Below are 19,003 nucleotides of genomic sequence, written 5' to 3'. Positions count from 1 at the left end.
CAACTTATAAGTTAGCCCTATCACACAACCATCTTGTGTGTGTGTGTGTGTGTCTCTCTCTCTCTCTCTCTAATCATCATCGATGGCAGCAGCCGATCTAGACACTCCCCACTTTTCTCGGTCTCGTCCGTCTTTGTACATGTTGATATCTTCCTTGGTTGGTTTCTCCATGGTTGCCTGTCTGAGGTTCTCATCTTTCAGGGCCTGTTCTTCCTTTTTGCGCTGGTCCGATTTCAGTTGCTCAACTGTGTATTCAGCAAACGCCTGAGGCTCAATTGCTCCACACAATAGTTCCACGGCTATTGTGGAGTTCTTACTCTTTAAACTCACCAGGCGGGTTCGGACGGCCGACTTGTATTCCGGCGAGATTCCGTAGAGGTCAAAGAGTCGCTGTTCGACCTCGTTTGCCACCTGAGTCGAGATTTCGTCGTCCTCCTCGTCTTCGTCGGCGGCTTCTGCCAGGGCCTTTTGCAGCGACTTTTTCGTTCCGTTTCGCACCTCCATGGGCGATATCGCCGACACCTTTTTTGTGCGCGCCTCGGCCTGTGATTTCAGGTACTTTTGCTTCCAGTTAGTCGGCAGCTTGGCCATGTCTATGTGGTTCTTGAGAGGAAGGCAGGTGTGTATGGAGGGAGCTTGGATAACTTGGAAGAAAGGTGCATGAGACAGGCATGAGGGATGCTGGGATCAGGTTATGAGGAGTGGTGAATGGAGAGATTTTTCTGTGTTCCAGAGCAACAGTATGACCAATCAACATCTTATGATATCACCACTGTGGCCGCCGTCTCATTTATCTCTTTCATTCCTGGGCTAGTCTCTGCCTACTGTCCAGCTCGTCATGGGTTACCCTGCATATGCAAGATAGCGAAATTTTGGCAGGTCTGGAATTTTTTTTGACTACAGTTTGACAGAGTGCAGGCTCGACTTGAAACAGTACACAAACATGGCGAAATTATCTCTGGCCGAGCAGATTTCTCAACTGGCTAACCCCAAGCCCAAGGATGTGGATATCGAGAACTTTGAGGACCGTGACGATGGTTCCGAGAGCGGTGGAGACGTGGATTACGACAGTGATCTAGCGACAGAGCACTATGTCAAGGTCGGCAAGAGCAAGCTGCGAGATGATGCTCCTGCTCTAAACCCCAAGTACAAGGCCGGCAAGGTGAGCAGGAAGGCTCTTTATGACGACGAGGACGAGGACGGCGATGGCGCTGACGGTTTCATTGATGAGGACGACGAGGACGATGAGGAGGACGATGAGGAGGGAGAAGGCAATGGTTTCATTGACGACGAAGTTGAGGTTGATGAAGAGGACCAGGACGAAGACGGAGATGAAGACATGGAGGATGAGCAGGATGAGGACGAGTCTGACGAAGAGCTGTCTGAGAACGAGAATGACAGCTCGGCTAGAGCCACCCTCAAGGAGCTGCTGAGGGAGGAAAAGAAGGCGTCCAAGCAGCAGGCCAAGGAGGCTATTGTTTCCGACGCACAAAAGGGATTCGCCATTCACAAACAGACCGATCTATACGAGACACTTCTGGACGCGCGAATCACATTCCAAAAGGCAGTCCAGTCTGCCAACGCTCTTCCTATCAGCGATACTAAGGCCGAGGAGCTCGGTGAAGACATCACCAACACTCTTCAAGACACAAAGGCAAAGTTGTCGGACTTCATCTCCCAAATAGCCAAGATGCGACACAACATGGCTGTGCAGGACAATGTGTTTGCTGCCGACTCCGTCAAGCTATCGACCAAGCGAACTTTTGATGCCACTCTGGATAACATGGACAAGCTGGATACAGAATTCAAGGCATACGAGACTTCTGTGCTGAGCAAGTGGTCTCAGAAGGTGCAGGCCTCATCTGCGGCCTCCGCTCTCAACTCCTCCAAGTTCAAGGCTCTGAACCAGTCTTCTGCCAACCAGGTCGCTGCTACTCTGGCGGACATGGACCGACTTGTCAAGCGAACTCGAATGAATCGATCCAACGTTGTCATTCTTGGCGAGGAACAGATGGGCGCCATTCAGGACGCCGAGGGCGAAAACTACTACATCTTTGATGACTCAGACTTTTACCGAAACTTACTCAAGGATCTGATTGACCGACGAATGGTGGATTCCGGCTCTCAAAGCAGTGGCGTCAAGACCTGGACTGCCACAAAGGCCAAGACCAAGAAGAACGTGGACACAAGAGCATCCAAGGGTAGAAAGCTGCGATACCATGTGCAGGACAAGGTGCAGAACTTTGCTGCTCCCCGGCCGGTTTTCACCTGGGAGGACGATCAGATCGACGAGCTGTTTGCCGGTCTTCTGGGGCAGCGAGTCAACTTCAACGAGGACGATGATGGAGAGGAGAAGGAGAAGGAAGAAAAGGAAGAAAAGGAGGAGCAGGAGTTGGTTATTCCCGACGACGGTCTCCGAATCTTTGGTTAGTATCAGTGGTTTTAGCATGGGGTTTTAAGTAGATGTACTTTAATAATAGAGGCAGGTGCCAAATGAAAATGAAGAGTATACAGGGCGTATTAAGTAGTGTAATAAGAATAAATAGTAGTAAAAGTACAGTATATACTGGCATTATTGTTTGGCCGGTTTCTTGATCCCTCTGAGTTTCAATTTCGGCCGTGGCTTAGACTGTAGCGTTCTGGAGAGCTCTCTAGTTTGTTGTGCAAGTGATCCTTTCTGCTTGGTAGAATCAAACAGTCCACCGTGGGATAGAGACTTCAACCTGAGTTCTTGCTCCGCCACTAAACCCCTTTCCAGGTGAGGAACCATCACTTGCGCTTCCTTAGCAAGAGGTAGATCCCGCAGAAGTCCCATTTTGTCCTTGAGAAGGTTGTCTCTTTGGTCTTGGGCTTCCAATGCGCGTTTTTGACCTCTGAACCTGTTCCTCATCTTATATGACAGGTCCTGGTGGTATCTGGCTTTGTCCAGATGTTCATCATACATTTTCTGTGTCTCTTTGGCCGCGTCATCAGCCGAAAGCACCGACGATTTGAAGGTCCATTCAGCGATTGTCTCTCTGCTGTCTTCGGACTTAATATGACGTTGTTTGAGCTCCTCCTCGGCCTTTGCAGCCCTTTGTTTGACGACTTCACGCTCGACCGCCTCAAAAGGGTTGCTTGGAGTTTCTTCCTCTCTCTTCACAACCGACTGTGTGAAGGTAGCTCCTTCTACGGTCACGTAGGTAGCGTTCTTCGGATCCGTCTCAATGACAATGGGATGTCCACACTCAGCATGTTTGATATCAAAGCGCCAGATGGGAGACGACAGATAGCTGCCGTGGCGTGTTTTGACCGCGTTGAACCGTACTCCTTGAGCTATGGTCTTGTCACATCCATGGCATTTGGCAGACAGAGGAAGCTCGAATCTGACAGTTGGTTTGCGCGGATTCGCTCCCGCAAGCTGGTTGGCGGACGACTTGCCGTCGTAATCTGGCGGGTAGTATTTATTGGTCGCTTGCGACATTCATGGGTGTTGTCTAAGTGTTGTGTATTGTTGGCTACAATTGATTTTATTTTCTCCATATGCAGGTTGATAGCGATGAGGTTATTGATAGGCATATTCTAAGTATTTTTGTTAGGAGTACAGTTGGTAGTTACTTGGACCAGGTGGAAGGCAGTAGAACTGCGTGGAACGAGAGCATGGCCACGTGGGGAACTTTTAAATAGCCATTTCCTCTGGGAATCGTCAGATTGTTATTTCTATCCAAGTGACCATTTATCATCCCTCCTTCCATTCTGTTGCCACCTGATTACTAAGTGCAACCGCGCATCTGCACATTGCCACCTTCCACCTAACCTCCATCAAAGCCAAAAGTCCCACACATCAAACACCACACGACACCACCACCACAAACCACCACATACAATGCCACCAAAATCTGATTGGGAAAAGTACAAGGCCCCCATCGACGAGGATGCCGCGCAGGAGAAGATCATTCCTCTGTCCGAGGGCGACATCCAGGTACTCAAGACGTACGGAACTGCTCCCTATGGTACTGCCCTCAAGAACATCGAGAAGGACATCAAGGACATGCAAGCACGAATCCAGGAGAAGGTCGGCATCAAGGAGTCCGACACAGGTCTGGCCCCGCACCACCTGTGGGACACACAAATGGACAAGCAGCGAATGAGCGAGGAGAATCCTCTCCAGGTGGCTCGATGCACCAAGATTATCGAGACTGCTGAAGACCCCGGAAAGAGCAAGTACGTCATCAACGTCAAGCAGATCGCCAAGTTTGTCGTGTCGCTGGGCGAGCGAGTGTCGCCCACAGATATCGAGGAGGGGATGCGAGTGGGAGTCGACCGGTCCAAGTACCAGATTCAGCTGCCTCTGCCACCCCGAATCGACCCTTCCGTCACCATGATGACGGTCGAGGAGAAGCCCGATGTCACCTACTCGGACGTGGGAGGCTCTAAGGAGCAGCTGGAGAAGCTGCGAGAGGTTGTCGAGCTGCCTCTGCTGTCTCCCGAACGATTCGTCAACCTCGGAATCGACCCTCCCAAGGGTATTCTTCTATACGGACCCCCCGGAACCGGTAAGACTCTGTGCGCACGAGCCGTGGCTAACCGAACAGACGCCACTTTTATCCGTGTCATTGGCTCCGAGCTAGTGCAGAAGTACGTTGGTGAGGGTGCCCGGATGGTCCGAGAGCTGTTCGAGATGGCTCGAACCAAGAAGGCTTGCATCATTTTCTTCGACGAGGTCGACGCCATTGGAGGAGCCCGATTCGATGACGGAGCCGGAGGAGACAATGAGGTGCAGAGAACCATGCTAGAGCTCATCACTCAGCTCGACGGTTTCGATCCTCGAGGAAATATCAAGGTCATGTTTGCCACCAATAGACCCAACACTCTAGATCCCGCACTCCTGCGTCCCGGACGAATTGACCGAAAGGTCGAGTTCTCACTGCCAGATCTCGAGGGCCGAGCTAACATTTTCCGAATCCACTCAAAGAGCATGTCTGTCGACAGAGATATCCGATGGGAGCTCATTTCGCGTCTGTGTCCCAACTCCACTGGTGCTGAGCTGCGATCCGTGTGCACTGAGGCCGGCATGTTTGCCATTCGAGCCCGCCGAAAGGTCGCCACTGAGAAGGACTTCCTGGCTGCCGTCGAGAAGGTCATTAAGGGTAACCTCAAGTTTAGCAGTACTTCTCAGTACATGCAGTACAACTAGTCTGTGAAGATAGAGGTAATAATAGATGATGTTATGATAATGGTACAAGCACTTGTACCAATGAGTAGAGAGACGCGCTTTGTGCTGTAACAGACAACGTAGACTTGTATGTAATGCTTATCCTCAATCGTTTTTGAGCGGTTGACCATCTCGTCACTCGAGGTAACTGGCCGCAAGTACATTGATAGAGGTCGATGATACGTAATTCCTGATGTTGTATAAAAATGCGATTTGTGACTTTGTCTATCTATATAAAACCCCACTGCTTCTTAGCAGTCCTATTTCATAATCAGTCCTTTTCTTTGCGTTTGCTTGTTTGTTTTTGTTTGCCTTGTGTCCATACTCCAAGGAGCACAAGAGTGTGCCCGGAATACAGAGTGCTGTCCGGAACACCTAATAATGCATATATATATCCTCCTCCAACCGTCAACCAAGATGTACCTGAAGGAACATGGTTCTGTTGATTACTCCCACCAAGACACCAGACCCATGCCTTCTCCCTGGCAACTGGCAATCAGAGAGTAAGGAGGAACACCTGGCTTCTCGGGGTCCTGCTCGTCGTTAGGAGCAGCACTTCCAGCGTAGCCCTGCTTGAGTGGAGGCAGGTCCTGGAACTTTTCTTGTTCGATTCGGAACCGGATCTTTTCGTTGGTATCCAAAAACAGCTCCTGCTCCTCGTCAGGACACCACATCCAGGCCTGTTCTCGGGCGACAAACTGCGAGTTTTCAAACAGCAGGTGTGCGGGGATAAAAATGTCGTCGAAGAACTCCATCTTCACCTTGATTCCTTCCGCGGTACAGCTGGAGATCCAGCCCTCTAGTACCTCTCCCACAAACGGCCGGAAAACCACCATTCTGAAGGTGATTTTCACAAATGCAGCACCGTCGCCGGACATGACCTGGCCTTCGCCGACAGTGATCAGGTCATAGACACAGATGCACAGACCCACTCCGTCGATGATTTTGTTAGCGTAGCAGTTGTTAATCTCGTCCACAATAGCGTCGTTGAGCGGCTTTTTGAAGCTGGTGGGATCGAGTCGAATGAGATCTGTGAAGCGCGTGAGAATGAACATTGCGATGGATGAGACCCAACTCAGAGACAATCTTGATGATAGTTGCACGGTGTAGCTGGATATTTTTTAAGGTCTGCATCGCACTGCATATCCCTAACCACATCTTCACTTTTTCTACACAACTCCCAATGTCGCTTAGTAAGAGTCGGTACCAGCAGTGCCCACGATAGTCACCCCTAATAAGGACAAACGTACAAATTCCCAAAGCGGAATAACCTCCTAGAAATACGGAGATAACCGCTCTTCTCCATTCGGACACCTTAGCACCTTAATTTCGAATATTCACACATACTGTACTGACAAAACACACAAGAAAAAAAAAAAAAAAAAAAAAAAAAAAAAAAACCCAGGCCACTCCCAAGGTAATTAAACCCAACGCAATTGGCCATGACACCCGTCGACGAGGCGGAGGATACGAGCAGCTCTAGTGCCATTTATACACTACCCTAACCCGGGCCGATATGTCGACCGACCAACAAAAAAACGTCAACCACAGCCCGACAGTAGGATCGCCCCCAAGTCGTTGAAGAGGCATGGTCACCCAGCAGTCGTATTTTAGGTGTTCTAAGCCTGTGATTGTAACGGGGATCGTACCGGTACTGTGAGACGGGCAGAAGAAGCAATTACGTAAGCTGGAGGAACGCCCGCAACCCTCACAACCGCCGCGTTGGCACTCGTATTGCACTTCCTTTCCTTAGGGGTTGCTGCTAAAAAGTGTCTCCGTCATTCCCCACAATAATTCTCCGGAAAACCTTACGGGGGTTAAGCCTAGCCCAATAGGACATGGTGCGAATGGGTGTGGTCATACCCCAGAGGTTTCGTGGGGCTACCGTCAAGATTGTGACACCTGGCGAGTTGGAAAAGTATCCCATAAAGTATGTGAATAAATTAATTCGGATTCTCCACGTCTTCGTCTTGCCGAACCCGCCAATTAAACACCGCGAATCTTGATCCGGTTCATCCCGGACGTGTCCAAACTTTGTTTGGTGAGTATTAGGTCGCATGTCATTGGCCAATGGCCCGCATTACCTAAGCTCGGTGGGCTTTCAACTGGCCGCACGCAGATTATTTCTCTCTCTCTTTTTGGTTAGACCATACAAGTCGATCTGAGTCGGTGAGTAGCAAATTGCGCGGCGGAGGACGGGGCGCTTCGAGGCACATTGACGGCAGCCATTCGTACCCACGATGTGGACGGTCTTGCCCGGTATCTCTCAGTGCAACAGGTTTTTCGTTCGGCAAAAGGAGAAGTGGGACACCCAGCAGCTTGTTTGGCTGTACGCGTGGCGAGCATGTTGGCAAGCGTGAAGGAGAGAGGTTATCACAAGTGCGTTGGCGTGACGATGACAACGGAGCCTATGCTTCGCAGCATCATTCTTATGGTCCACTCTTCTGTCGGTGCCATGGTTTGGTGGTTCTCTCGTGGTATGTTAGACAACACATTCAGTGTGACATGTGGATATGTGAGGTGTGAATGAGAGCAAGTGGTACAGACACGAGTTCAGTGAAACAAGAACCAATGCTTAAAGGTACACGCGAACCTGACCGGTGTTGCTTCTTTCACCCAGTTGCTGGGATACTCTGAATGTCAGACTGTCTTGAAAATTTCAGTCTGTCAACCGCCGATGCTCTCACAGTCTATCCCCACAACACACCCTCTGATACCACAACCACTATATACAGTCACTGCGGACCACTCTGCAGTAAATCATCCAGACAACTATTCTCTACCTACCGGAATACGCAAAACACCTCTCCACCCCACAACGCCTGCAGAAAACCCCACAACACAACTAACACAGAAATGCTTAGAGCTATCAAAAACCCCCGAGCCGTTCTCAAGTCTCGTCACTTCTCCACCTCCCCGGTGGTGGCCAAGGTCTTCGCCAACGGCCCCGTCAAGGCCCAGGAGGCCCCCTCCCACGTGGCGTCCAAGTACGCCGTCGTCGACCACGAGTACGATTGTGTTGTTGTTGGAGCCGGTGGAGCCGGTCTCCGAGCCGCCTTCGGTCTGGCCGAGGCTGGCTTCAACACCGCTTGTATCTCCAAGCTGTTCCCCACCCGATCCCACACCGTCGCTGCGCAGGGAGGTATCAACGCCGCTCTCGGAAACATGCACCCCGATAACTGGAAGTGGCACATGTATGACACCGTCAAGGGTTCCGATTGGCTCGGAGACCAGGACGCCATCCACTACATGACCAAGGAGGCCCCCAAGTCCATTATCGAGCTGGAACACTACGGTGTTCCCTTCTCTCGAAACGACGAGGGCCGAATCTACCAGCGAGCCTTCGGTGGTCAGTCCAAGGACTACGGTAAGGGAGGCCAGGCCTACCGAACCTGTGCCGTTGCCGACCGAACCGGCCACGCCATGCTGCACTCTCTTTACGGACAGTCTCTCCGACACAACACTCACTTCTTTATTGAGTACTTCGCCATGGACCTGCTCATGGAGGACGGCGCCTGTGTCGGTGTCGTTGCCTACAACCAGGAGGACGGAACCCTGCATCGATTCCGAGCCCACAAGACCGTTCTGGCCACCGGTGGTTACGGACGAGCCTACTTCTCCTGTACCTCTGCCCACACCTGTACTGGTGACGGTATGGCCATGGTCACCCGAGCCGGCCTTCCCCTCCAGGATCTGGAGTTTGTCCAGTTCCACCCTACCGGTATCTATGGCTCCGGCTGTCTGATTACTGAGGGATCCCGAGGTGAGGGAGGATACCTGCTCAACAAGAACGGTGAGCGATTCATGGAGCGATACGCTCCCACCGCCAAGGATCTGGCCTCCCGAGATGTCGTGTCTCGATCCATGACCCTGGAGATCCGAGAGGGCCGAGGTGTTGGCCAGCACGGCGACCACATCTTCCTCCAGCTGTCGCATCTGCCCGCCTCCGTGCTCCACGAGCGACTCCCCGGTATTTCCGAGACCGCCGCCATTTTCGCTGGTGTTGACGTTACCAAGGAGCCCATCCCCGTTCTCCCCACCGTTCACTACAACATGGGTGGTATCCCCACGCGATACACCGGTGAGGTCCTTACTCAGGATGAGAACGGTCAGGACAAGGTTGTCGAGGGTCTGTTCGCCTGTGGTGAGGCCGCCTGTGTCTCCGTCCACGGTGCCAACCGACTTGGAGCCAACTCCCTGCTCGATCTGGTTGTCTTCGGCCGAGCCGTTGCCCACCGAATCACCGAGACTCTTACCCCCGGTGCTCCTCTTCCCCCTGTCTCTGCTGACATTGGTTACGAGTCCATTGCTAACCTTGACAAGATGCGAAACGCCGACGGTCCTCTGTCCACCGCTACCATTCGAGACAAGATGCAGCGAACCATGCAGATGGATGTCTCCGTTTTCCGAACCCAGGAGTCTCTTGAGGATGGTGTCCGAGGTATCACTGCTGTTGACCGACTCATTGACCAGGTTGGTGTCACCGACCGATCCATGATCTGGAACACTGATCTTACCGAGACCCTCGAGCTGCAGAACCTGCTCACCTGCGCCATGCAGACCGCCTACTCTGCCGTCGCCCGAAAGGAGTCTCGAGGTGCCCATGCCCGAGAGGATTACCCCGACCGAGACGATGTCAACTGGATGAAGCATACCCTCTCCTGGCAGGATAAGCCCGGTGACGAGATCAAGCTCGGCTACCGAGCCGTCCAGATGCACACCCTCGATGAGTCTGAGTGTCCTACCGTCCCTCCCGCCAAGCGAGTCTACTAAGTGTAGTAGGGTTGTCTGTCTGTCTACTAAGCATGTATATGAAATGAAAAGTACGTTAATGGAATTATCCTGTAGTGACGAGTTATCCGATAGATGCAAATGATTTAGTATCTGTTCATACTCTAGTATGTTACAGCTTATTAGGGACGTCGAGCATTCTCAGAAACTGCTCGGTTTGAGGGTTTTTGTATTTTGGTAGTTGTTTCTGCTGAGACACATTGTGAATATCAGCTCCTGTATACACTGGAGCTGTCTGGACAAAGTTGTTGGGGATGTCTAACTTGCCTTTGTCGACAATGTTCTCCTTGACCCACGCATAGTCGTCTTTGACCATCTTTCTGAGAGCTTGCAGTTCATCCAAAGTTCGAGGATGTGCTTGGTGAAGGGCGTGTGATCTGGTAAAAAGGTGGTTTGTGCATCTCACAATAGACAGCCATTCGGGGTCGTATTGAAGCCCATCTGAGGTAGGCTCATGGTCAATGTCGAGTCTTTCGATGAATTGGCGTTTAGGAAGACATTTATCCAGTGCTAGAAAGTCAGTCTTTTTGGCCAGAGGTTTCTTTGCTATCACGGGAGTGGCTTCATCATGTGTGGTGTTTGCATCAATGTCGGTTTCACCTTTGACGTCCTCGGAAATATCAATCTCTCCAGTCTCTCCACTGTCGATGTCTTCAGAAATGTCGATTTCACCTGTCTCGTGGTTCGTGTCTTCCAACTCATCAAGAACTATTTCGTCTGGGTTCTTGATTTCAGGAGAAGATCTCTGTTTGGTGGCTCCATTCGCCGCCTCCAGCTTCTCGTGGTCGACAGTGGCGACAAACTTGCAATGAAGATGTGCACTGAGCCATTGGGCAGGCTTCAGCCGCTTGAGGAGCTCCATTGCAGGAGGAGACCCCAGAGTGCCGTTTTTCACGTCGATTCTGAAATGCTTCTTCTGATCGAGCAGCTTCTTTGTGTTTCCAAAGTGCTCAATGCCCGCGGGCCAGTCGTGAGACATGAAGATATCAATACCGTTATCAATAAGAGAAGCTTTCATCACATCATGGGCCCTGACGTGATATACACTTCTAATGGTAGAGTTGTCGTAGGGAAGTCGTTCGTGATGACCAGTTTTGTAGCTGCGCTGGTTGTAGATACCTGAGATTCCCCCAATCCGAAGACCCTTATAGTTGACCACTCCAGCAGCTCCTAGGTAGTAGATATTAGGTGCCAGCCATCCTCCGTAGTACAGCTCCTGCATGTACCCTGACGACTCATGGTTGCCTCCAATGATGATGGTGAGGTACGGAGCCGTTGATTCACCCGAGTAGTACTTGTGGAAGTCGTGCATCTCTCTGTATTTGGCCGGTACGTTCATCGAGAGCAGATCCCGTTCGTTTCGGACGGCCTGAAAGTCACCTCCAATCATCACCAGATCCACGGGCATATGGTATCCCTTTACCCTCTGGTAAATCTTGTCGAGAGCTCCGTGGCAACATCCTTCAAAGAAGACGTTCATGGTGGTGTATGTCTACAGTAGCTATCTGTCCGTACCTTTTTCATGTCGTGATAAATTCTGAACTCTAATGCATGCAGTGTGGGGGAGATACCGAGAAAGGACGGAGTCGTAGTGGAACTCCAAAGCGTCGCCCGTTCGAGCCAAAGTCCAATCAGCAGTTTTGTGAATCCCTTTTCCACATACATGCTATTACAGCTCCTGCCATTATGAGACAGTGGTATAACACAAAAGACATGGACTCAGAGTGAGTGATAGTAAGAGCAGAGCAGTCCATAAGGTGCCATAAAGGAGTGGTACTGGCGTTGTATCATATTCAGCTGTAAAAGCGGCATTGTAGCAGTTGTACAGCTGGCTACGTACCTACAAACACTGACTACAGACACTGACTACAGCTACAACGTAACTACAACACAACTGGTTCGCTAGGACACGGCTCTTGACCTCATATTCTCCACACTAAGGTAGAGTTCAGGCTGACAAATTGATTTATGTCGACTTGGCGGCTAATGGAAAGCAGAATATAACGGAATTCGGAAGCTGTGGAGACGAAGTATGTTCATGGGAGAGATCTATGAATTACAATTGTATCTTAGCCGCTTCAGGACATGCGCCATTGTTTGTTGCTGTAGCTACAGTATGAACCACTTGTAGTATCTGTAGTGTCTCGATGGCACCTGAGCATCCTCTCAGTTAAGTCATAACATTAAAGTTGGTGCACATGTATAGTCAGACACGGGTCCGTGTAAGAATCCAGGAGTTGTAAAAGAGGCAATTGGTTTGCAAGTGTTCGGATTGAAGGCTCAATTGGCTATAGAATTAGCTACAATATATGTTTACATCACTCATCATAACGTATTGTTCACGGATACATTGTTTAACTAGCAATTAGTTTAGAACTTGAAGACCTGGTCCTTGTTGAAACCGAGGTTCTTGAGAGCACCGTCAACCTCGCCCTGGTCGGTAGGAGAGACCTTGGCGCCGGAGATGGCCTTGTAGAAAGGAGGAGGACCGCAGACAAAGACCTTGACGTTGTCGGAGTCGGCAGCGGGGGAGTTGCCCTTGATGAACTCCTCGGAGATAAATCCGTTCTCACCCTTCCAGTTGTCGGAAGGCTTGTCGAGGAAGTAGTGGACGTTGAACTGCTGGGGCTTGGCCTTGGCGATGGCGTCAATCTCGTCCTTGAGGAGAATGTCACCCTCAGTGGCGTTACCGTAAAAGAGGTTCACCTTGGTCTTATCCTCGGGGTTCTTGTTGATGGCAGAGATGAGCTGGTACAGAGGGGTGATGCCGGTTCCGGCACCAATCAGGGTGATCTCCTTGTGGAGGTTGGGCTGCCACTGATACTTGATGATGGGACCCTTGAAGGACAGAGTGTCACCCTCCTTGAGCTCGTGGATGTGCTTGGACATCTTACCCTCGGGGTAGGACTTGACGACGAGCTCAAACTCGCCCTTGGAGTCAGGGTCGGAAACAGGGGTGTAAGGTCGGACAACGTTGGAGCCCTTAGGGGTCACGTACTTGGTGAGGAGAGCGGAAGCGGTGGTAAGACCGAGGGTGGAGTCGGGGGTAGGGAGCTCGAAGATGAGGGCCTTGGTGTTGTGGGACAGGTCCTTGGAGGACTTGAGCTTGAGATCAACCCACTGGTCGTCGCCCTTGAGGGTGGCGGTCTTAGCGTCGTTGGAGATGGCCATGTTGGAGAAGTAGTAGGAAGAGGCGGCGGCGGCAACTACAGAGGTGGCAGCAATGGGGGCCCAGGGCTGTGTTAGGTTGTGTGTGGACAAGCGCAAGTGGCTGTTTGCACCCGTCTTGGGTTTGGGATAAGCTATTAGGTTGGGCGAGGTTATTGCGCAATTGGGTGTGGCAAGTGTGCGAGTCCAGAGAGAGACGGTTCTTGCGGTGGTCAGAGCAACAGAGCAGAGTTGCGGGCTCGATCGCAGAGTGGTAATAACGTGTGGGCCGGACTTGCGGCGTGGAGAGTCTGAGTCTGAGTCTGAGTCAATTGAGTCAATGTCTCACGAGATCGTCACCGTCATATCCCTCACATCCGGTTTTCTCTGTTTCCACCAACCACAAGCATTACCCACTGCTAGCGTGCAGTATTAGCATGCACCTATAAGATCTGGTTACCGTGGACAATACTATCGGGTCAGTAGAGTCACTGCTCCGTCATATCGCTGCTCTGCCGTGTCGCTGCTCAATTGACAGTCAGCTACACAGACAAGTCACCTAACACCACTGGTACAGTGACAGTGAGTTGCAGCCAAACCTGCTACCCAACAACACAGGACTGCTGTCACGGCCAGACACACCCACCACAGCTGCTCTCGTCTCTCAATTGACCCAGCGCTCAATTGACCCAGCTCTCGCGCTCCTTGCCGTGACCCGGACCTCGCCTTCTCATCCCTTCAGTTGCACCTTCAAGACTACTCACCTTGGACACAATAGCAGATCGGAAGGCTCGAATGGAAAACATTGTGCTTGTGCGTGAGTAAGACTAGTGCGCGCAATTCCGAAGCGTCTACTTATATATCTTCTAGGTTTGCGTTGGGCGCGTCCATAGGGTTTCTACTGGTAGGCACTTCGGCCTCTCTTCCAGTTTTTTTTGGCTTCTGCATATGGGTTGCTATTGGCTGTATGCACGAGTCGTAGCGGGCTTGTGGAAGGTGTGGGGGTGAGAGAGGAGTGAGTGTGCTGAGAGAATATTAGTCAGTTGGTACAAACAGGTACAAGTACAGGTATAAGCAAAGCGGTTGAGCGAGTTGCTCGAGATGTGCCTTGTTAGTAAATCAAGTCTCAATTGGGCTTGAATCAGTGTGTGAACGGATCCTGTATCATGTCTGCTGGAGACATCGACAAGTGACGTAACATGGTCTAAACAAGACTCTTTTGTGTGGGCCCTTCTTCGCCGACCGCTGCAATGTTGTCGGTGGTGGCGTGGGCACATTGAATCCATCTGATTACAGCAAAACAGCCCAAACGCTGCACTCTGATGGATCTCCGACGCTCCGTAAGGTTAGGCCCCATCGCCTGGCAAGCTCAGATACGGCAGGCAAATTGAGAATATCGAGGCAGCAGATGCACACACTGCATATTTATTAGTGGGTGGAATTGGAATCGTACGTACGCACCACCACCTTTCTTACACTCATCACACATACAACCGAGGCAATTGACAAACGACCGTCATTGGATATTTCAACATGGGACTGAAGGAAAACATCAAACTCGTCCGAGCAATCATTCCGCCGCTCAAGGAATCCTTTCACAAGGGCCAGGCTGGCAGAGTTGCTGTGTTTGGAGGATGTGAAGAGTGAGTATTGTGAGTGAGTGGCATCATGAGTTGATACCAAAAGGTTGATCCTAAGACCAACTACTAATACAGCTACACGGGTGCTCCATTCTTTTCGTGTCTTGCTAGCATGATTGTGGGAGCAGATATGGGCCATATCGTCTGTGCTAAGGACGCCTCCACATCAATCAAGGCATACTCTCCAGACGTCATGGTTCACCCATATCTGCAAGAGTCTACGTCAGCGGCGCCGGGAGTCACGGCTAAGGATCTTCTTCCCAGAGCCACCAGCATTCTGGATCGGGTGCATGTCATTGTTGTGGGACCTGGCATGGGTCGAGACAAGCTGATGATTGAGACTGTCACGGGAGTCATTGAGGCTGCGAAACAGAAGAACTTGCATATTGTCATCGACGCCGACGGCCTCTTCCTGGTCCAGAACAATCCCGACATCATCAAGGGCTACAGGCGAGCGGTTCTCACTCCCAACGTCGTGGAATTCAAGAGACTTCAGGACAGTGTTGGTCTCAAGCCCCAGGGCGAAGGCGACGTCACTAAGCTGTCCCAGGCCTTTGGAGGTGTGACCATCCTGCAAAAGGGTCAGGTTGACCGTATCTCCAACGGCTCAGAGACTCTGGTTTCAGATATCCAGGGGGGTCTCAAGCGAGTCGGAGGACAGGGAGACACTCTCAGTGGGTCTTTGGCCACCTTTTTGGCCTGGAAGAAGGCCTACCAGGACAATCTCTGGGAACATAGCGAGGAGCTCGCCGAAGATAAGCTCATGACCATTGCTGCTTATGGTGCTTCCAGTATTACTCGAAAGACCTCCCGACTGGCTTATGAGGCCAAGGGACGAGCCATGCTGACTTCGGACCTCTCCAAGCATCTGGGGGACGCTTACGTGGAGCTATACGACAATGACAGTAAGTTGTAGATAGTTATAATAAAGATATGACATTCATTGCCATTGTCCCATTGTCACACCAGATGTAGCCACCTGCATAGTATATGCCAGATAACTTAATAAGGTTCCACCAGAAGCACATTGCCTGCCCCACCACAGCAAGATATTTTTGGTGGCGACTCGTCATACTCCTCCCGAAATATATATACATCGACTGTCCCTCCTCTCGCACAAGATTCAACCATGTCGCAACACACAACACAAGTGCACAAACATAACACAACCCCCTTTACCCCCAAGTTCTCCGCGTCCCTGGTGGCGAGGTTTCCTGCATTAGAACAGCCCAAGACCTCGTTACCAAAACAGGCCGAGTCTCGACACAGGCTTCTGAAGCGGGTGGCTAAGCCGTTGGATCCACAATCTAAACGCCCCAAGCAACGAGTCCAGGTGCCCTATGCTAACAAGCACCTACGGAGGCCCGTCAAACATACTTTCTCGGGCAGAGTGCATGACCTGAATGTGGCCAAAATCATCAAGACTAGCTCGCTGAGGAACGGCCACATGATGCAGAGCGTGTCTTCGTCCGTGGACTCGGGCCGTTCCAAGTCTCTGGAGGCCCAACACGAGGACAGACTCCAAGACTTTGCTTCCAAACAGCTCGAGTTCAGAGAGTATATGAAGCAAGTGAACAGTGGGCACGTTCCAGACGCTTCCGACCACTCTCGCAGTGTGTCTCCTGCTTCGGTGGCGGACTCGTTGTCTTCTGAAAGCTCCAAGGAGTCTTCTCCGGGCGTTGAAACGAAGCAACCGGACTTTTGTCTAGCTACAAGTACAAGTACTGAGAGAGCCCCCTCGTATCCATCGTCACGTGAGCTTGAAGAGAGCTAGGGTAAACGTGCGGCTGGAGCGAAAGACGTAACGCGGTGTGTGCCTCGAGACAACCCATTCACCAACTAACTTTCAACCACCATGTAATTCATGGTGTTTCGATCTCATGACGACGGCTTGCCTCCACTCAGACCCCAAACTGCTTTTTGTTTGCTCTCATAAGTGGCCATTTATACAAGGCCCGTTTGGGTGGTTCCGCATCCTCTCAGACCCCCTCTAAGCATCAGATAGGTATAACTGGACGGTTATTTGCCCCAATATATACAAGCATGTATGTAGAGTATAGTATATAAATTTTATGGTGTATTCTCCTAATAGTTCCCAGCTTGGTACCGCACTTTAGCTATTATTTATTAACGGCATGCTCCCCTCAAGCAAGCACGTCCACAGAAAACTCTGGGCGTTGCGCAAGGGCCCGGCTCGGCTATAGCGAGAAGATTGCTCTCTCACGCTGATAAGATTTGTTTGGTCGGCGTGTGGCCCGTATTCGTCCAGAACCACAGGCAGTTATTTAACGTCGTAGCAGGACTTTGGCTTTGGCTCGCCATACAATCTATGAACTGAAAAATGAAGGTCAAAAAAGAACAAGACTGGTGCTGCGAAGCCTTATGTCTATATCAAGTGTATCAGCGGATGCACGTCGGGGAATTTATCGGTGAAATAGCTGCTGTTAAGACCGCAGCTGTAGTTATCGGTGGGTCCATAGTTTTATGATATGTCGGTAAAGTCGGCAGTCAGAGTGCGGTGATCTGTGCCGAATTGTGTGTACGTACTGTACAACAAGCAGCAGTACGATATCGTATTCGACTACGGTACTCCGTACTACTTGTAGGTGACGACACTTGACTCAAGAGATGACGGTACTTGTAACGTTTCAGAGGAGGCAACAAACAGACGAGATTGCGCGTTGGTCCGAGCACCCGGTCTCTTTCTCGTGCAGGAACGAGAGATGGCCTTCTGCTGCTGTCCATACATGGCGGGTCAAGTCAGCAGTGCACAGCTTTGTCCTGAGTGTTATAGGGACAACGTTCACGTATCATAGGAGAAGAAATGTCGAGTTTAAAGCGACAAATGAAAAAGAGTGAGACCCTGCTGTGCGCGAGTCAACTAAGCTGTCCTCTGGAGCAGAAGTGCTTTGTATATAAATCTTGCCGGCTGCTCCTTATGTTGTTTTGTTTCCGCCCTCCGCCCTCCGCCTTCTTTTACAACGCCCTTGGCTCTCTTTATTGACTCAACCCCGAATCGAACGGCTGTGACTACGAGCTCTTACACCCCGACAACCGTTACAGTGTGTCGTACTGTACCTCAAAACAGATAGGGCCTGCAACCAGCAACCCGCAGCACACGCGCTTTGAAGAGCCTCTCTAGCACCTCCGATCGGAAACACTCAGGTTTAAGATCGCGCCATCGTATTTTCTTTGTTCATTCTAACCAAACCTTGCGGACTCATCGTATACAAGCACGTACGTACTCGTACTACCACAACGACTTGTCCTGCTCGGTGAAACAAACGACATCCCCGGAAACCTTGGCGCAGTGCTCATTTAGAATTAGTTGACGCATCTCAACTAGCTACTGCACGATACCGTAACCGCCCAGACACTGCGTTTCGACATCTCCACAACTCTCCCTTACACAAACAACACCCCCAAAACATCCTTTTTGCACCACCTCCGCCATGCCCGAGCCCACAATCGAAAGCCTGAAGAAGGAGGTCGACTTTCTCTCTGCCCAGCTCCGAAAAGTCACCGGGCTGGTCGCTGAGACCGGCAAACAGGTGCTCTCCATCCAGGTGAACCAGGAGAAGGGCGCCCTCAACAACCTCACAATCACCGACGTGGAAGGCAAGCCAGTCCAGTCGCAAAAGGACAAGGCTTCATCGTCCGAAGACAGCCAGGCCGTCACCTCTGAGGATCTCGTGGTGCTTGTGACCGAACTCCAGGACCAGCTCGACAACCTCGAGACTAAGTCGATCCGACGAACCGCAAACTCCTTTGCCCAGAAAGACGCCGACCTCATTGCCTCGCTGCCCCGAATTGATGGCATGTGCCCCGCCCAGGAGCTCGACGACGAAACCCACCCCGACTGGGTATTCCCCAAGACCCTGGGAGAGTTCAAGAAGCTCGATAATGCCAAGGTGGAACAGTGGATGCGGTTCTACGAGCTGCTGCCTCCGGACGAAGCCGAACTTGCCAAGCTCCAAGAGGTGCTGGGCAAGGAGGAGCTTGAGGAGGCCATGGAGAACGCCCGAAAGTCTGCTGAACTGTCGGAGGCGGAGGCCATTGAGCGATTTGATACTCTCGCCCGGTTCTTTGGTCTGCGGGAGCGACGAGGCACCAACGCCTGGTAGATGTGCCCGCTATGACTATTGATACAAAATCCATTACGACTTCCGGTATTCTTCTTTTTCGAGGCCGAATTAATAATGAGCGAAAAAATGACAACCATGAGACCACC

The 19,003-nt window shown here is 51.2% G+C and overlaps 11 protein-coding genes across 11 annotated transcripts; 6 read left to right on the top strand and 5 right to left on the bottom strand.

Annotated features, from left to right (window-relative positions):
• Positions 1-69: 69 nt before the first annotated feature.
• YALI1_D14333g (uncharacterized protein) lies at positions 70-591 on the bottom strand (the record flags this gene model as incomplete). Its single annotated transcript, XM_502701.1, has 1 exon — positions 70-591. The coding sequence occupies one exon, from the start codon at positions 589-591 to the stop codon at positions 70-72; it is 522 nt and encodes a 173-aa protein (XP_502701.1).
• Positions 592-943: 352 nt separating this feature from the next.
• On the top strand, positions 944-2,431 carry YALI1_D14329g (uncharacterized protein; the record flags this gene model as incomplete). Its single annotated transcript, XM_502700.3, has 1 exon — positions 944-2,431. One exon carries the CDS (start codon positions 944-946, stop codon positions 2,429-2,431), a length of 1,488 nt encoding a protein of 495 aa, XP_502700.1.
• Positions 2,432-2,572: 141 nt separating this feature from the next.
• Positions 2,573-3,463, bottom strand: YALI1_D14304g (uncharacterized protein; the record flags this gene model as incomplete). The annotated part of the gene is made up of 1 exon (XM_502699.3): positions 2,573-3,463. The coding sequence occupies one exon, from the start codon at positions 3,461-3,463 to the stop codon at positions 2,573-2,575; it is 891 nt and encodes a 296-aa protein (XP_502699.3).
• A 402-nt stretch (positions 3,464-3,865) lies between these two features.
• YALI1_D14300g (uncharacterized protein) lies at positions 3,866-5,176 on the top strand (the record flags this gene model as incomplete). The annotated part of the gene is made up of 1 exon (XM_502698.3): positions 3,866-5,176. One exon carries the CDS (start codon positions 3,866-3,868, stop codon positions 5,174-5,176), a length of 1,311 nt encoding a protein of 436 aa, XP_502698.1.
• Positions 5,177-5,640: 464 nt separating this feature from the next.
• YALI1_D14276g (uncharacterized protein) lies at positions 5,641-6,249 on the bottom strand (the record flags this gene model as incomplete). Its single annotated transcript, XM_502697.3, has 1 exon — positions 5,641-6,249. The coding sequence occupies one exon, from the start codon at positions 6,247-6,249 to the stop codon at positions 5,641-5,643; it is 609 nt and encodes a 202-aa protein (XP_502697.1).
• Positions 6,250-7,831: 1,582 nt separating this feature from the next.
• YALI1_D14260g (uncharacterized protein) lies at positions 7,832-9,967 on the top strand (the record flags this gene model as incomplete). Its single annotated transcript, XM_502696.4, has 1 exon — positions 7,832-9,967. The coding sequence occupies one exon, from the start codon at positions 7,832-7,834 to the stop codon at positions 9,965-9,967; it is 2,136 nt and encodes a 711-aa protein (XP_502696.3).
• Positions 9,968-10,097: 130 nt separating this feature from the next.
• Positions 10,098-11,465, bottom strand: YALI1_D14224g (uncharacterized protein; the record flags this gene model as incomplete). The annotated part of the gene is made up of 1 exon (XM_502695.3): positions 10,098-11,465. One exon carries the CDS (start codon positions 11,463-11,465, stop codon positions 10,098-10,100), a length of 1,368 nt encoding a protein of 455 aa, XP_502695.3.
• An 890-nt stretch (positions 11,466-12,355) lies between these two features.
• Positions 12,356-13,938, bottom strand: YALI1_D14199g (uncharacterized protein; the record flags this gene model as incomplete). Its single annotated transcript, XM_066094245.2, has 2 exons — positions 12,356-13,222; positions 13,897-13,938. The coding sequence occupies 2 exons, from the start codon at positions 13,936-13,938 to the stop codon at positions 12,356-12,358; spliced, it is 909 nt and encodes a 302-aa protein (XP_065950317.1).
• Positions 13,939-14,665: 727 nt separating this feature from the next.
• YALI1_D14190g (uncharacterized protein) lies at positions 14,666-15,688 on the top strand (the record flags this gene model as incomplete). The annotated part of the gene is made up of 2 exons (XM_502693.2): positions 14,666-14,775; positions 14,848-15,688. 2 exons carry the CDS (start codon positions 14,666-14,668, stop codon positions 15,686-15,688), a joined length of 951 nt encoding a protein of 316 aa, XP_502693.2.
• A 213-nt stretch (positions 15,689-15,901) lies between these two features.
• Positions 15,902-16,546, top strand: YALI1_D14180g (uncharacterized protein; the record flags this gene model as incomplete). Its single annotated transcript, XM_502692.3, has 1 exon — positions 15,902-16,546. One exon carries the CDS (start codon positions 15,902-15,904, stop codon positions 16,544-16,546), a length of 645 nt encoding a protein of 214 aa, XP_502692.1.
• A 1,678-nt stretch (positions 16,547-18,224) lies between these two features.
• YALI1_D14156g (uncharacterized protein) lies at positions 18,225-18,896 on the top strand (the record flags this gene model as incomplete). Its single annotated transcript, XM_502691.3, has 1 exon — positions 18,225-18,896. One exon carries the CDS (start codon positions 18,225-18,227, stop codon positions 18,894-18,896), a length of 672 nt encoding a protein of 223 aa, XP_502691.1.
• Positions 18,897-19,003: the final 107 nt, after the last annotated feature.

Source organism: Yarrowia lipolytica, chromosome 1D, assembly GCF_001761485.1.
Source record: "Yarrowia lipolytica chromosome 1D, complete sequence".
Taxonomy (NCBI): domain Eukaryota; kingdom Fungi; phylum Ascomycota; class Dipodascomycetes; order Dipodascales; genus Yarrowia; species Yarrowia lipolytica.
This window is presented reverse-complemented; position numbering and strand designations above follow the sequence as displayed.